General features: G+C 39.9%; 1 protein-coding gene across 1 annotated transcript in view; it reads right to left on the reverse strand.

The window, feature by feature from the left end:
- Positions 1–17365, reverse strand: part of SYNE1 (spectrin repeat containing nuclear envelope protein 1) — a 497076-nt gene that overhangs the window by 108460 nt on the left and 371251 nt on the right. Inside the window, 11 exon segments of the mRNA XM_043543166.1 lie at positions 55–251; positions 2913–3044; positions 3556–3729; positions 4592–4792; positions 7069–7188; positions 9276–9377; positions 11308–11517; positions 12698–12853; positions 13045–13176; positions 14395–14551; positions 15965–16071. Coding sequence (XP_043399101.1) covers positions 55–251; positions 2913–3044; positions 3556–3729; positions 4592–4792; positions 7069–7188; positions 9276–9377; positions 11308–11517; positions 12698–12853; positions 13045–13176; positions 14395–14551; positions 15965–16071 — 1688 coding nt within the window.

Here is a 17365-nt window from a genome sequence, read left to right on the forward strand (position 1 = left end):
TGATTTTAATGGCACAGGATTAGACACTCAATCCCTCAGTTTCATTAGCACTACCTTGTCCAGTGCTTTAGTATAGTCTCCAGTCTGTGCAGTTCCTTGGTCACTTTGCTGGTGTTGTTTAACCAGTGCTCTCCTAACTGGTTCAGTTGACTTTCTAGAGTTGAACAGCTGATAGCAAAAAGTAGTCTCTTCCCATCATCCAACACCTGGTAAAGCTTGGGCTGGTATTCAGTCAGGCTAGATTTCAGGCGCTGTAATGACAGAGGACAGGAAAGACAGTCAGATCGGTAGCTTCTCAATGCCCCATTTTCCTTTTGCCTGAGGTAGAGCAAACTCCCTCCCTGTTTCAAGGACTCTCTTTTAATTCAGACTCTTTTTGGAAGAGAAAGAATGCTGCCATGCGAAGGTTAAAGAAGAGAGAATTGGACCACCAGAGGTCATGGTGTTACAACAGGAAGCTAAGACTGTATGTTCATTCACGTGCCTGAGGTCCAACAGGGAGAGAATGGCGGAGGGCACAGAATTGTGCACATGCGTTCAGATACAGAAAGGAATGATTGATAATAGATATACGAGAGAAGGAAAGAGATTAATTTACCTGCCAACAAACAAACAGCTAACAAAATACAGGAATTGCAAGTTTGCATAAATGTTCATACATCTGCATAAATTCAAGCATCAAATGCACATGCCTTCTCATTTAAAAATTATGCTGTAACCAAACATGACATGGGGTGTTTGATACTTACTAATGGCACCTGCAATGAGTTTATTTCCATGACTATTTCTATTTTCTCTTCCATGCTGACAAATTCTAATGTAATCAGGTGGCAGAGTGCCTATCAATACTACCCTGGACATGTCAAAAGAAAACATGGAAAATTGAGCCATTTAAATAATCTGCTCTTTGAAAAGCTGGTAGTGATATCTTAAGGATTTACTCTGAAAAGTGAAGGATAAAATTTCTTTTTCCATTTTCACTCCGTCCCTGCAAAAGCATTTATTCTCAGGGAGCAACCTAAAAAATTCTAAGGCAGCCATACAGTTTTCATAGCAAACTTCAAACTTAAATAGCATGAGATGGGAAATCTGAGAATGTGGTCATTAAAAAAAAAAAAAAAGAGAGAGAAAAATATTTGGCAACAGGAGAGCCTGGGTATCACAGAATATACCCCCATGTTCACCCTGCATACTACTGTAATAATTTTTGTACATGGTATACTTTGTAGGGTATCATTTGAAAACTCATAATTTGCTGGTCAGTACTGTCCTGATAAAATGTGTGTGACAACATTGTTTGTAGAGTTATAAGATTTCCCTACATGATGTTATTAACATATGTTCCAAACACCACAGTCCTTCGCAAACTGAGGTTGACAAACAGGTCTGCCCTAAATAAAGGAATGTGTGCTCTGCTTAATTTGCATTTAAGCAGTAAATAGAGTCATCAGGCAGGAAAGGAAACAAAGAAAGCTCAAAGAGGTGAGAAAAAGCCAGCAGGGAACATTCTTCCACAAAGACTCTTTGTGTCCTAGGGCCCAGCAGGAACTGTTTTTCAAGAGAGAGACTGAAACTATAAAAAGGAGGGACAAACACCCCAAGAGACCCCTCTCTCTTTCCCCTTCCCATTGCATTCACTGCACCTGAAGCAACAAGAGAAGCATTTGTTGGACTCTGTGGGAGGGGTTGTGACCTACAAAGTTTGGTCAGTAAAATGGCTGAAACCATGTGGTGAGATACTTTGCTTGAACCTGATATAGTTTGTCAAGTTAGATATTAGTAAATGTCTGAACTTTATTTTTCTTGGAGCTATTTCTCAGTTTTATGCCTCATTATTTGTACTCACTTAAAATCTCTCTCTCTCTGTAGTTAATAAACTTGTTTTCTGTTTTATTTAACCCAGTGTGTTTAAATGGAAGCGTCTGAATAACTATTTGAGAGAGTAAAATGGCATACTACTCCCTTTAAGGAATAATGGACTTAAATGTTATGTATGTATTTTGGGGTCATCCTGCAGCATAACCAAGGCTGGGGAGAGCCAAAGTGTAACCCAAGTGTGGCTGGAAGCCTGTTTGTGAGTGGCCCAGGTGGGAGCTACTTCAGCAAGGCATTGTAAGGTACCCAACGTTGCAAGGCAAGGGTGACATAGCTGCTCATTAGTCTGATTTGTATGCTGGTATTTCACATTGTGTAATGTGGATTATTTTACTCTAAACTATGAAAGAAGTCAGGAAAACAAAAGACAACAAAATAAATTAGTGGCTGGTCTATTAACACACACAAACTGAGCCCAGCATCAGAAAAAATAACAAACAGGACATTGCTCAAGATTTCCTATTAACCTGTACAAAAGCCAACAGCCTGTACTGTATAGGGAAACACAATAAACTTGGCAAGTTAGGACTGGAAAAATAATGGAACTGTGGGGGAAAGAACAGAAGACTGAACCGCTCATTGGTGGAGATGGTTGGGAATTTTCTGAGATGTTTTCCCATAAAAAAATATCAATTTGTAGAAACACACTGTTCACAGAAAAAGGTCAGTTTTTACCAAGTTCTTGACTTAAAAAAATGTTGAAAAAGATTCAAAATTGCTGAAACACTCTATTAATACATTTTCTAAATGAAAAAAATTGGTTTTCTAATTAAAAATGACTTTTCAGGGTTTTTTTTTTATTTATACTAGACGCTATAAATCGACCCCCGCTGGATTGATTGCTGCCTGCCGATCCGGTGGTAGCGTAGACAAGCCAAGAGAGAATAAATCAGAAGACCTTTCTATAAAATGAGACCAAGAATGTAGGATTTAGTAGAAATCCCAGACATAAACTACTAGCTTTTACCATGGTTAAGAGATTTATGATGGATGATCAAAAAGTACATCATGTTTGAAAATCCCATGCTGCCACTGACCTGATAAAGCGTGATCCGGTCTGTAAGCCTTTCCTCTGTCTCCTCTACCAAACCAACACTAGGGATGCTACTTTCAACAGCCTCCAGCTCTCTGGTCAGTTCCTGATAGTCCTTGTCCAGGTGTGTCCAGGTCTGCACGAATAATTTATACATGTGTATGGTGAATACTGCCTTTGACTTCTAGGTTTTTATTTACAACTAAATTTTAAAATATTATTTACATCCTTTATGTAAATTTCTCTAACCGCATTTCTCCAGCTCCAAAGGAAATGCACAGTGTATATATAATATAATGTTAACTTTGTCAAAGACACTCAGGATCAGCTTTTAGTCATGTGATCCAAATCGCAGACCTGGCTTCTGCTTGGAAAATGACATTTTCTCCTCCTTGACGGGTCAAGTCCATTTAACTTTGAAAATGCTATACTACTAACAATATGGTTTGGCTGCTGAACCTGATGCTCTCATTGCTTCACAATATGTGAGCAACAGAGATTGTGCATAATCCTCCATTCCAACATAGGGAAATATGACAAGAGGGACCAAGGTTCACCAACACTGCCCTCCCTCTGCAGGTACAGGCGGGATGCACCCCTAATAGTGCATCATTACAGAGGAAGGAGAAAACAGAGAAACCCCTCACCTCTAGAATGTATTCCAGCTCAACACCCCGCTTATGAGCCTGTTTTAACACAGCGGATGCTTGTGCCATCTGTTTCGTATGTGACTGGGTTTCCCTCAGGAGGGCAAAACTGCTTATCTTTCTAAACAGCGTTTCTGTCAGGATCATGTGAGATTCCAGACCCTGGAAATATTCCTGAAAGGATTCCAGAAAAAAAAAAAAAGATCAGAGTGTACCAGTTAGACTCAAGTCACCATAAAAAAAATTGCCAAACTCAAAGGTGCTCCGACACTATTGTGACGGAGGCCATATAAGTATCGGGAGACGTACAATTAGCTAAGCTTCGCTCCCCACCAATCGCCACACAAAAGCTCATTAACACTGGAGAAAAAGAGTTAATCTTTAAACTACAAATTCTGCCCTAACTTACACCCTGTGAGACATAGCTGGTTTCAATTATATATAATCAGAGAAGAATTTGGGTCTAATAATGTAAGAAGTTTTGTTGTACAAAGCAGCCACATCTTCCTGTGTTTGTGGAAGCTAGTAGCAAACCAAAACCTTACCTAAAGAAAATAGAATTAACTAGTGTACAAATCAAGCTACTTTTCTCTTTCTAAAGTTTGCAGTGCATTCCTGACAATAGCTTTAACCTGTTCAATAGGTTGCTTTCAAGCAATAAGATAATACTGAGTACAATGACGCATTCCAGAGAGATTCCCAAGTTCTCCATCTTTGCTAGCCAGCACAAAAGCATTGTTATTCAAAGTCAGAATAAACTAGGATGAGTGAGAAAGTGGCTACCATCATATATGGAATTTACTTACTGCAAGAGTACTTGCCAAAAAATCCAAGCTGGTGGTATACTCAACACCATTTAGTTAAAAAATACTGCAATGTATCCTAAACCAGCAGTAAATCACCATCAAAATTCCTGATGCCTCTCCAGGTGTGAAGGCTGGCTATAGAATGGCCAGAAGTTAGTGGAGTGCAAGATAAGAGTTTTACTTAGCCTTCAAATAAACAGTTTTTTTTTAAATGAACATGTTGTTTTTACCTTGTGTTTGTCTAGTAGCATTTGGACTTCCTTCGTGGAAGCAACAATAATTTTCTGGTCACCTGCCATCTTTTCTTGGCCAGTTTCTATCAGGTCAGCCAGGTCCTGCAAAGCTCGTTCATACTGACCCTGGAGGGCCAGATTCTGGTTCAGCCCACTGCGTCTGGATCCAATGATCATCATCAGTTCATCATACATGTCCTTGGGGGAGACAAACAACAACAGCATTCCTCATTTCATGCACACTTGTACTGAACACATTACTTTTAAGCCAACACACTGAATGTGCTCACTATATTCAAACTATGTCACCATAATTAGAACTAGTCTTCTCTGTGCCGCTGTAATGCTTCAGTGAAGATGCTACTACGTCAATGGGAGAGTTAATCCACCTCTCCGAGAGGCACTAGCCATGTTGGTGGGAGAAGCCCTCCTGCTGATATAGCGCTATCTACACGTGGGTGAGGGGGGGGAAGGTCAGTATAACATGTCATTCAGGGGTGTGGATTTTTCACACGCTTGAGTGACATAGTTATACTGACATAGATCTGGAGTGTAGTCCTGGCCTAAGTATCTGAGTTGGGAACCTGAAGAGGGCGTAAACACACATTGAAGACACACTTAACTCACTGGCAAATTAACAGCTCAGTGTTTAAAGAGAAAAACAGGTGAGAACTGCACCACTCTTGAGATTCTGTGTTTAAGAACGAAGTTAACTGAAGTGGCCTTGCTTAAGTAGCAGAGCAGTTGGAGAAAGGACACACCCAGACACATTAGGCTTCATTCTCAATTACACCAAGACCCATTTACACTGCTCTAGCAGTGTAAAGGGGTCTTAGGCCTGGTCTACACTACAGACCTATATTAGTATAGCTATGTCGATTGGGGTGTGAAAACTCCACACCCCTGAGCAACACAGTCATACTGACAGAACCCCCCATGTGGACAGCACAGAGTCGATAGGAGAGTTTCTCCCATTGCCATAGCTACCGCCTCTCAGGGAGGTGGGATTATTTACGCTGACGGGAAAAGGCGTGTCTTTGCTGAAGCGCTACAGTGGTGCTCCACTGTATGTGAAGACAAGCCCTTTCAATCAGCAGAAAAGGACCCCTAGAATTTTCCCTATGGAGAGCACCTTCCTGGCCAATGCAGAACTGGCATAAGTGCTGTAACCAAATGCTGCCTGGCAGAGAAGATGTGTGTGCACTATGGCTCTTCCCTGCATTCCTACGGCCACAAAAAGCAACCACTCCACAACTCATCCTGTCCATCTTTACATGTAACTACCACAGACAGCTAAGAACAACAGAGATGACTCAGTAAGAAAGCAACCTAAGGAAAACCTCCATGAGTTGGCAATAAGAGAAGCAACAAATAGAAGCTGGTTTATTGTTTCTCTGGACTAATTATTTTGTAGTATTTTTAAAAATAAAATTGATGTCCAACAATTTAAAATGACCCCTTTCTGCTCCACAACTATAAGAGGAGCTAGAAAGGAAAGAGTTGCGGTCTTTGAGAGGCAAAATGACTACCCTAAGGCTGCAGATGGCTGTCTCTCCCAGAGTTAAAGGGACAGTTAGCAGGGATGCATGCTGGGAGAGGCTCCTATAAGAGAGAAAAGTCAAAGTAGGTAGTTCATAGGTACCCAGGCAGGATGACTGGAGGAAAGACTGATTTCTCACCTTCCTGAAGGCTAAGGAACCACAGGCTCTAACTAGATCTCAGTGTACATGGACATGAGCAATTAAAGTCTGTCTTTTGTTTTGTGACTCTATGGCTGTTTTGTTGAGCTAATAAATCCCCAGGTTTAGTTTAGCTGTTTCCTTTGCTTCAGATTTACTATCACCTCATTTTAATGACAGTTATATTAACTTCACTGAGTTAGTCCTGCTGATTTCTAGGTCTTTGTCGTCGCCTCCCCACCCAAAAGGATCCTGCAAGTGAAGAGCTAATCGAGTTCTAGAATATGCTATCCCTGCATAGCTATTTTGAAGAATACTTAATATATAGTCCTGCAAGCAGCATTAGTTCATCAAGTTTTAGTTGACAAGACTGTATAAACAGTAAAGATACACACAGGTTACAGAAAATAGATACATATCTCTTTGAAATAATTAAATTCAGATGGAACATAATAGAGGTCATAGAGCTCTGGAAAGGACAGAGGCCAATATACAGCAAACGTGCACATGCTTAACTTTGTTCACCTGAGCGGCCAATGGGACTGCACATAAGCTGGAAGTTAAGCATGTAGGGATTTGCAGGATTGAGGTCAGCGATGCTACAAAAGTGTTAAATACAAGGACAAGGAGGATGTTATGGAGAAAATTATAAATCTCTTTTACACACAGTGAAGTGCTTTGAGACATATTTTTGTAAATTGCCCTATGTACAATAAAGATAAGGGCAGTTTACAGATATCCTCAATATCAGTAGGTAGTTATTATAATGTACGTTTCTTTGGAAGGGAACTATACCTGGAGCTTAGATAGCTCTTGCATGGAAGGCTGGTCAATCTGTAGCTTGTCCCCACGCTTCTTTAATTTGCTGATTCCAGCATCTAATTCCTTGAGACCATCTTCTGCCTCTAGGATAGCCTGTATCAAGGAATTGCAACATTTAGCTAGAAGGTCTAAGAACAATCTTTTACCTGCACTACATTATTACCATTTACTTGAACTGTTTTAGATATGAAGTATTAATCTGTCCCCATTTTTTTAATAGTGAATTTTGTACTCATCATGTTTCACTGAGAACCCTGGAAACTGAATAACCTGAAGAAATATAGCACAGGAAGCAGAGACAGACATTCAAGATAATTTTTTGATTAAAGGTTTACTGTAGCATGGCACTTTTATATCACATACACTGAATGTTATATTTGAATTGTTTAAACAAAATCTGATTCTATTTCTGTACTACTGATTAGTAATATATACTGTTTATATTAGAAACACGCAAGGTGTGTTTGGTAATTTAACACATTTTAAAATTAAGCTTTCCTCTATCACTCATCACAATGGCGTTGGAGAACCTTACAAACAATTTATCTTCACAATGGCCCTGATGTTGCACCATTGAAGAACCTAAGCGCTTTGCCATTGTCCTCATTATGAGTCCCAACACTGCTGTCAGGTAAGAATGCATAATTAGCCCCCTTTTGTAGATGGGGAACTGAGTGACTAAGGGTTGGATTTACAAGGCTGTCAGTGATGGCCTAACTTCTCTCACTGAAGTAAATGAAAGTTTTACCAGTGACTTCAGTGGAAGCAGTGAGGCCAATGCCTTTTGAAATCTCACCCCAGATGTCTGCTGAAGATCATAGAGAATGTCTGTGGCAGAGCCAGGAATAGCAAGCAGATCTCCTGAGACCCAGTATAGTACCTTAACCATAAAGCCAGCCTTCTTTTTTAAGGCCTCTCTCCTGAAACCATTTATACAAGGGATTAATATTTCACATGCATAGTCCCTTTGACCTCTCGTAACACTGAGTGAGTGTAGTTTTAGGACCTAATCCTACAAACACTTATGAATGTGAGCAGTTCTACTGATTTCAGAATTGGGCCCTAAAACTATACTTACTCAGTGCAGGGCTTGAATCCATGACCCTATTAAATTAGAAATTAAAAGGTCTATGGTTTATCAGCTGAGCTAACATACTATTTCAGTCTGTTTCCTTGCCTACTTGTTTCCCTCCTTGTGTTCTATATATTGGGAACTAAATTCTGACTGCCCTTTTTGGGTAGGTAAGCTAAGGAGGAAGGGGTACCAGGAACTATGCAGCACACCATGCATGAGCCTGTCAGAATACAGACCTAAACACTCCCTGCACTGTAAGGTTGGGTGATTTCTAATGTCTAACCCCCACCCACCTGCTGGCATCAAGCAACAGATGGTGGAGCAAGAACCCAATGAGTTTTTCAAAAACCACACTTTGAAGAACTTTGAGTCATTATGTTTAGGTTTCTCCAACACAGACAGAGTGAATGCCAGAATCTGTTTGTTTATTTAGCTTCGCATATAGGTACTCATCACTGTAGTACCCGAGCAAATCACTTTGTTACTACATCTCTGCTCCCACCTATTTCCTATCACAAAAAAGCCAGAAAGTAGCCTTTGATGCACACTGCATTCACCAAAGTTTGTTTTCAATACCAGGAATAACAAAAACATGGGACAAAAAATATCTAGGTTGAGATTAATTATTCAGTGCACATTTCCTGCTAGAGCACATTTTCCTCAGTCAAAAACACAGAATGTGGAGGTCAGGATATGAACACCTCAGAGCACCAAAACATGCCACTTGTTTTTAATCAGTCACCAGCAAGACAAAGCATACTGAAGAGATGTAGGTCAAGGACTTATCCTTCTAATTGTCTGTACTGAAATGACGATACTTTTGGGTGCTCTCTATATGAATCTCCTTAGCCGCCTGGATTTTCTGTGTCTGTATTCCATGCCCCTTCTATTTTAGAAGTTTTTAATATTTTGCAGAAGTCAGAAGTACATTCTTGGACATGCACATATTTTATTTTTACATACAATGTACACACCATAAACATCCTCCTCCCCCACACACCTGGTTCTTGTCCTACAGAGACTATTTCAGTCTCAAGCAGAAAATCTGTCTGTATTCACCATACTCACACTGCTCTTCTTGTTCATAATAGATATTTGATAATACCTGCATTTGTTCCGTTTCAGGTCGCTCAGCTGCCTCTGCTTGTTTCTGCAGAACTATGTATTTGTGATCAGCCAATGATGTAAACAGTAGCTTTAGATCATTCTATAAGAGACAAAGTTCAAGTGAAGTTTTAAAAGAGAAAAATTATAGCCAATCATGACTCACATCAATTAAACATTAGTCTATTCCCAAACGAGAGTACATCACTTGTTGACATAATGGACTAAATTTTCAGAACATGGTATGTTACTTGTATGTATTCAAAATGGGAATAATTCACATGAATGCATACAATCTATTGTGTATTGAATTAGATGTTACATGTACAAAGTGCTTTAAAACCATGGGACATCGTTGACAACTCCAAAAAAAGGTGAAATAATTATTATGCAAGGGTAATGTTCAGAGAAAAAGAAACCATGTGGGCCCTTCCATTCCAATTTGACAACATGAATTCATACTTCCTCTAAGAATGCCTTATTTAACAAAAATGAATAAAATACAGCTCAAATGCTTCTAATCGCTCATTTTAACTAACAAGCTTCTTATTTTTTTTTTCATAGAAAAAGATCTTTTTGCCTGTAAACTGAGCAAATCTAACACTGAAGTCAGCAGGACACAACAAACATGGAACCCAATATTGCCATTTTCAGAGTCATTTGTCAGAGCAGAATTACATTTTAATCTGTTTGCTGTTTTTCAGAACTATCCTCAATCAATTGTTAGTGCTTTCTTCTCTGTTCACATATTTATCCCAGGTATGCTGACAATACCGGAAAGCATAAGCAACATCTTCAAACATCTTCTACATTTTCAAAGACACCCAGCAAAGGCAGAAAATAATGGTGATTTATTTTTATTTTCATATGATGACTTCTTATACAATAGTACCTATGGTACTGCAACAATATACACTTATGATCTCTTTTCTCTACCACAGTTAGGCGTTTTACACCTAACACTTGTTGCTAGTGTTTGTTTCATTTGTGCCAGAGTAAACCATCTCTATGGGTTTTAGAATTTAAAACAAAGAAACATGACAGGCTGTGTGTTTAGAAGAGTTCCAAATATATGTAGAATAAAGATATTCATTCAAGATGAGACAACAGAGGCATATGTGACTAAAACAGACACCGTATTTACTTCACTCTTGAATTTTATGAAAATCCTTTAAAAATACTCATTCAGTTTGGGATTCTGATCTAAAGACAGACAGATGGCATTGGATATACCAATTTTACAGCAGTTGCTGGAAGTTCTAATTCTTGTAAGAAACTTCCTGAAGTGACTGGCAGTGTAGGCTTTATGTGGCAGGAAAAGGGGAGAAGATGGCAGTAACCCCCTGACGCTTGCAAAAGTTTCCAGGCGAATAAAGGGTGAGGGTATTATGTACACAGAGTTTTTCATACTGGAGGTCATTTGAGGTAGGAGCTGTTAAAGGATAATGGGATGGTGTTAACAAAGTTGAGAAGGTAGATATCAAAACAAGGCTAATGTTTGGTATATATTTTGCACTGTATCCCACCTTATCAACAAAGCACTATGCTGTTTGTACCTTAGAAATCTGAAAGCTATAGTTGCTCTTTCCCCCTTTATGTATAGTAGTCAAAGGATGCTGGTTATTGTAATACCAAACACATGTGCCATGCATTATTGGATGAACATTCACGGTAGCACACAGGGAACTATATGTACAACTATTCTGCTAACAATAATGTGAGTTGGAACTTTGGCCCAAATTTTTAAGGGACTATTGATTTGGGGGGGCTTCCATTTTTGGATACTCAACTTGAGATGGACACCACAGTGAGCGTACTCAACGCTTTCTGACTGTCAGGTTTATTTAAGGTGTCACAAGTTGGACACCAAAAAACTGAGGCACTTAACATCTCTAGTCACTATTGAAATCCTCTCTTAAAACTCCACTTGTATGTGGAAATTTACCTGTTTATTCTATTCCCTAATAACCCCCCAAAACTTTCAACAGATAATGTGACATAGGGAGGGTCTAGAGAATTCCTTGGCAACCTACCTGGAACGTGAGTATTTGCTGAAGTCTCTCTTTCATCTGGTGGCACCTCTGGTTTACTACTGACTCCAGCATGGTCAGTCTCCCCAGTAGACAGTCCAAAGTGTCCTCTATAATATCCCTGTTATCACTGTTCTCGGGAAATGCTTGAGAAAACAAATTCTTGTTCTTATCCATTTCTTCTGACATCTCTTTGATATCTTTGGCAAGAGACTGGAGTTTTTATGGAACAGAACAATTTTTGGAATTAGACACTAACAAGTAGACCTACTGTATTGCTGTAACTACCACCCCTTCATTCACAATAGACTTTAAAACCATGCTAAAAAGCCCAGGAAATCTTTTCAGTAACAGTAAAAGGTTGGTTTGGCATGAGTTGTTCTTGACAAATCCATGTTGGTTATTGCTTATCACCCTATTATCCTCTAGAAGCTTACACATTGATTGCTTAATAGTTTGTTCCAATATCTTTCCAGATACTAAAGTTAGGCTGACTTATCTATAATTTCCCAGGTCCTCCTTCTCCCCCTTTTTTAAACATATGTACTCTCTTTGCCTTTCTCCAGCCCTCTGAGATCTCACACATCCTCTATGAGTTCTCAATGGTTCCAAGATTGCTTGGGCTCTTCCTTAAGTACACTGGGGTAATGTCACCAGGCACCACCAACTTGAATACATCTAATCAATCTAAATGTTCTTTAACCTGTTCTTACCCTCTTCTGGCTTGTGTTGCTTCCCCCTTGTAGTTAATATTAATTGTGTTAATCATTTCAATGAAGACTGAAAAACAACAGGCATTAAATACTTCAGCCTTTTTTGTGTCATCCGTTATTAACTCTCCTTCCCCGCTAAGTATTGGACTTACACTCTCCTTTGTCTTTCTCTTGCTCTTATGGTAGTTTTAGAACATCATCTTATTGCCTTTTATGTCCCTTGCTAGGTACAACTCATTTTGCCCCTACATGCTTGTGCTATTCTTTTGTACTCATCCTTAGCAATGTGTCCTTCTTTCTACTTTTTGTATTATTGCTTTTTGATTTTAGATCATTAAAGAGCTGCTGATACAGTCATTCTGGTCTCTTACTGTTCTGCCTCTTTCTCCTCCGCATCTGGATAGATTACTGTTGTGTCTGTAATACTGTCTCTGAGGAACTGCCAGCTCTCCTGAACTCATTTTTCCCTTTGATTTCCTTCCCATAGTATCTTATCTATCAATTCTCTACATTTGTTGACATCTGCTTTTGTGAAGTCCCTTATCCTTATGAGGGCAAAGTCTTAACTGGAAGGAGTTTTCCATTTGCTTTCAGTTATGCAAAACTATTATTCTAGAGTCTTACTTCTCACTAAAATACAAAGCAAAACAGAACCTGATTGGAAAGCTAAAAATACTTACTTCCTGGTTATACAGGCAAGTTTCTGTCTCTTCTGGAAGCAGGGCTGTAGCAACAAATAAGCATTCTTCAACACCATCCAGCCAAGAAGAGGTAGCTGACACGCTATCATAAAGCTTCTGTTCCAAGTGCAGGCTTTCCTTCTCTGCTCCTCCAGCCTGAGTGAAAGGAGCGAAAGTGATAGGAAAGTCTGTCAGTTCATACTGCCTCCATACAGAGAACTAATGTCCACTGGTTCTCCAGTGTTCAGGGAGGGGCAGCTCACTGCCAAGTGGGAACTAGAGGAGTGTTCACTCTGTATAGCAGCTCTGCATAAAATTGTATTTAAAAACAAACAATGCCACTGTACCTGAGATGAAACATCTTCAAAGGCCTGGTTCAAACCAACCAATATAGATTCAAATGATGATTTATCTTGTGCCTTTCCTTCCCCTTTATACAAGGGTAGGCCAGACATCAGTCTGTTTGGTCTGTTGTAAAGCTGTTAGAAGAGAAGTATTGGTTAGAGTAGTTCTGATGTACTCTGGATCTCTCATACGAAAATATAGATACCACTACCGGCTGAGGAGCCCCTACACCATTAAATAAGTCACACACATACCGCTGTTATAAAGCTGCTCACACTGGAGGTTCACATCATGTAAGAACAATATACCTGAACTAAACTTAGCAATGAGACATGTATACCCAGAGATGCTGAAGTAGTAATACTGTTTATATGTTGGAAAGCTACAGTTACTAGACCATTCTGGAACAGAGCACTAAGCCAGTGCCTAACAAGAGAAAAAGTATAGCACAATCCAATGGCTGGGAGTTGAAGCTAGACAAATTCTTGTCTACCTTGCATAGGCACTGACACCGTGGGTGTCCTGGGGCCGGAACATCCGAGGGAAAAAAATAGTGGGTGCTCTCTTTTTTTTTTTTTAAATGAATCAGGACAAATGAGTGGGCAATGAGGATTGCCGACTCTATTTATATTGTACCATATTTTTAAGTAAAAAAACCATCTACATTTGCACATAAGGCCCAATCCAGCTCCCATTAAGGTCTGTGGGAAAGTTTTCACTGGGTTTTATGTGAGCTGAGTCAAGCCCAGAGTGAGTCTAGGTAAACATGCACCTTCATCACTGTTGTTCTCATTCTTCTTTCCTCATTCTCTCTTCGTTGCACACACTTGCTGCATTTCACTTTAAACTGGGCTGCAAGCTCTTTCACACAGAGCCTGTCCCTTGCCATATGTACAGCAACTCGCACAGGAAGGCCCCAATCCTAAGTGGGGCCTCTGGGGGCTACTAAAATAGAAATAAACTAATAATAATTATGAGTTTTAATCTCTGCCAGACCCTTGGATAGTTGGCAGATGGTTCTGCTTACATCTAAAGTGAAGATGATCTGCGAGCTATGCAAATCTTGAACCATTTACCTCTTGCGGTAAAACTCCACGGGTGAAATCCCGGCCTCACTGAGGTCAATAAACTGAATGGGACCAGGATCCCACACAATGAGTTTAAACTCATAAAGCCGAATAATACTTCCAATTTTGGTTAATTTGTAAAATTTTACAAAAAATTTCGCTTTATGTTCCTTGAACTGACTATTTTTAAAAACTGTATTCTACATAAGGCATTTGCTGTGCATAATGTGTGCTCAGCTACATGCTTTTCATACAAGAGTGCACAGAAACATTAAAACCAGCTACCGGTTGTGCCTCTTCCTGTTCCAAAGCATTCTGCAGCAGTCTCTGTTTGGTGCTGAATTCCTGGTGCAAGCTTTCCCATTTCATTCTCATTTGATCTTCAGCTGATGGATTCTCACCTTCCAAGCCTAACTCCTGAGATAACACATCAGGCTTCTCACTGTGACAAAAAAATATAAGTTAAGCTCAGGAAGTATTGTAATTGAAGGTGTTTCTTGCCCCTTTCAATTTTGATTTTTCACATAATTCAATTTTGAAATAAATGCCTTTTTAAAAGAACAGCTTTTAGTTGTGCTTTAAAGCAGTAATATGAAGGATACATTTAGAACAGAAATAAGTACTCAAATATAACCAGACCCGTTCAACTCTTATGAACTGTATGGAGCTGCAAACACTCATATAAGCTAATAGAAACACATACAACCCCCAAATTGATGAAAAATATATTAGATTCAAATTTAAATTCTAAATCCGTTGTTATTTCAGAGAATGAGAAGTTGTAATTATTTAAATTACTAGTTACTAATTTGGATCAACTCTCTCTCTCTCTCTCTATATATTTTTCCGCATGTGTCCTACACTACTTCTCCTCATGTCAGACATGTTACCTGAATCTTGGTGAACAAAAGGTTAAGTTCAATTTTCCCCCTTCTTTTATAACCAAGTTCAGGGATAAGGCTGTGAATGTGGCTATTTGGAAAACAACTGTTCCACAACTATTACAGGACTGGGTTGAACCCCAAACTTGGGAGATTTTCAATTTACTTTAAATTATTACACTTCCTTGTTGTAAACACTAACCCATGAGGAAGACAAACTGCTGAGAGTAACTGGCCTTCTTCCCCTGCTGAGTCATCCACTTGCACTGGTTTTGATGTAAAAGTCCCTAATATTGAGCATCAAAGCTTTTGCTCCGCTATCCTATGAACCACCTTTATGCCTTCCAGATTTTGGCATATTGCAGGAGCCAGGGTTATTTAAGCAGCTCTGAGAGCTGTTCTAATTTATGGCATCCTACTTGCCCCACCCCCAGAGCTACTAATGGCCAGCTTTGCAGCAAATGGAAATTCAGGACTCTCCACCCTCCCCAGCCCCACCGCTGCATGCTCCCATGCCAATGCTTGTGGGAGTCCTCAAGCAGGCTGTATTTGTCTTCTTCAGTTATTACCAGGGAGAATTCTCCCCCAGCCTGAACCAAGGCCTGGCATAAATGGTCCAGAGTGAGGGTGAGAATCTCACCCTATGGCTCAAAATTCAAGAGACACTCCAAGTGCCAAAGATAAAAGTCTTAATTAACTTCATGCAGAGAAAATTAAGTTATAGACACTTCATTTGTTAATAAGATTATGCTTTCAGATCACAATGGTTTAGGATAGTATTATTATTTACTTGTATTATCACAGAACCTAGGAGCCACAGACATGGATCAGGGCCCCATTGTGCTAGGCTCTGTACAAACACAGACAGAACAAAAATTAGAGAACAAGATGTTGGAAGAAACAGACAGAAGCAAGGAGGCCAAAGTGTGAAGGCTTAGGGATCCCCACTGAAAAAAAAATGTACCGAAGCTCACCTAGCTCGACGGCCATCTGGAGCAGAATGTTGGGTTAGGATTTCTTCTCCGCGGCTTGCTACTGAACAAAGTAGCTTCTTCTGCTCTGCCAGCTCTTGTTCCAGCTCCTAACAGAGAACAAAGATGGCTATGTTAATAGTTTGTTTGTTTTTCTGGTTGTGAAGAGCGTATCCGATGCATGTTTTTACCTCTCTTAACCATCAGAGTCGGACAGCCATCAAAATAAATGCTCAGGAAATGAGTATAGATGCCCACAGCCTTCCCAGAATGATATAGATGTCCATAGCCTTCCCCTCACTGTTATTAAGGTGAGTAATCTCAAAAAAACCAATATGCTACTTATGACTCAGTCATGCCAAACTATGACACCACAAGGGTGTGTGTATCTATTGTCTCCATCAAGACAGCAGTGGAGTGCTTCAGAACCCTAATGAATGTATCCTTACAACACCTCTGTGAAGTAAGGTAAGTATTATCCTCAATGTACAGATGGGGAACTGAGGCACAGTGAGACTAAGTAACTTGCCCAAGTTTACATAGGAAATAGTGGGCAGAGCCAGAAACAGAACACAGACCTCCTGGGTCCCAATTCAGAGCCATAACCACAAGGTCATCTTTAATCTGGTCTGGCTGGCTCTATCTTACCTCTGATGGGGAGAGGGGCGGGGAAGGGTCAACTGCATCATTATGGCACAGCCCTCAGTAACGGGTGGTGCAAACTCTAGGAAGAGCTCTGCCTCAGGGGGCATAATCTCTTTAGTGTTTCAGGTATGCAGGATAATGCAGCATGCTAGCACAAAGCTTTTAGGCCCTGATTCGGAAAGTATTAGAGCACATAGTTAAGTAATTTGCTGCGTTGGGGCCTTAGATCCTATGTTGCTATAGAAAACCCTACAACAGATAGTATAACATGGCTCCTCCTCAGAAGCTAGGTAGCTTGGCTGGCTTGTGAGTAGAGGAGATGGAAACTTGGCCCCATATCCACTGTGTGTGCTGGAAGGAGCAGATTCTGTTTTTCGAAGAGTGCAGGGACTGTGATTCTGACTGCCCCCTGTACAGACTGTATGTGTAGAGGAAAGGCATCTAGCATACTCCCCATTCTTTGCACAACATTGCAAAGGACCAGCTATGAACTAGACCTGGATATTTAAGTTATACAAGTCATTTTTTCCCTCACAGGACAATGTGCCACCCTAATAGTGTGCAATTATTTAAGGAATAAGTTCTAAACTAGCTATATCATTTCCATTCTATTCAGGTACTATGCCTACCCCTAGGGTATCTGTACCCATTTGATGGGCAAAAGTGGGTTTAAATAAGAGATGTATGTAAATACAGAGCATACACCAGAATAATCTTATAAATTTCTCGTTCCCTACACTGCCCAGGCAGTAAATGCCC

Source organism: Chelonia mydas, chromosome 3 (genome assembly GCF_015237465.2).
Source record: "Chelonia mydas isolate rCheMyd1 chromosome 3, rCheMyd1.pri.v2, whole genome shotgun sequence".
In the NCBI taxonomy this organism is placed as follows: Eukaryota; Metazoa; Chordata; order Testudines; family Cheloniidae; genus Chelonia; species Chelonia mydas.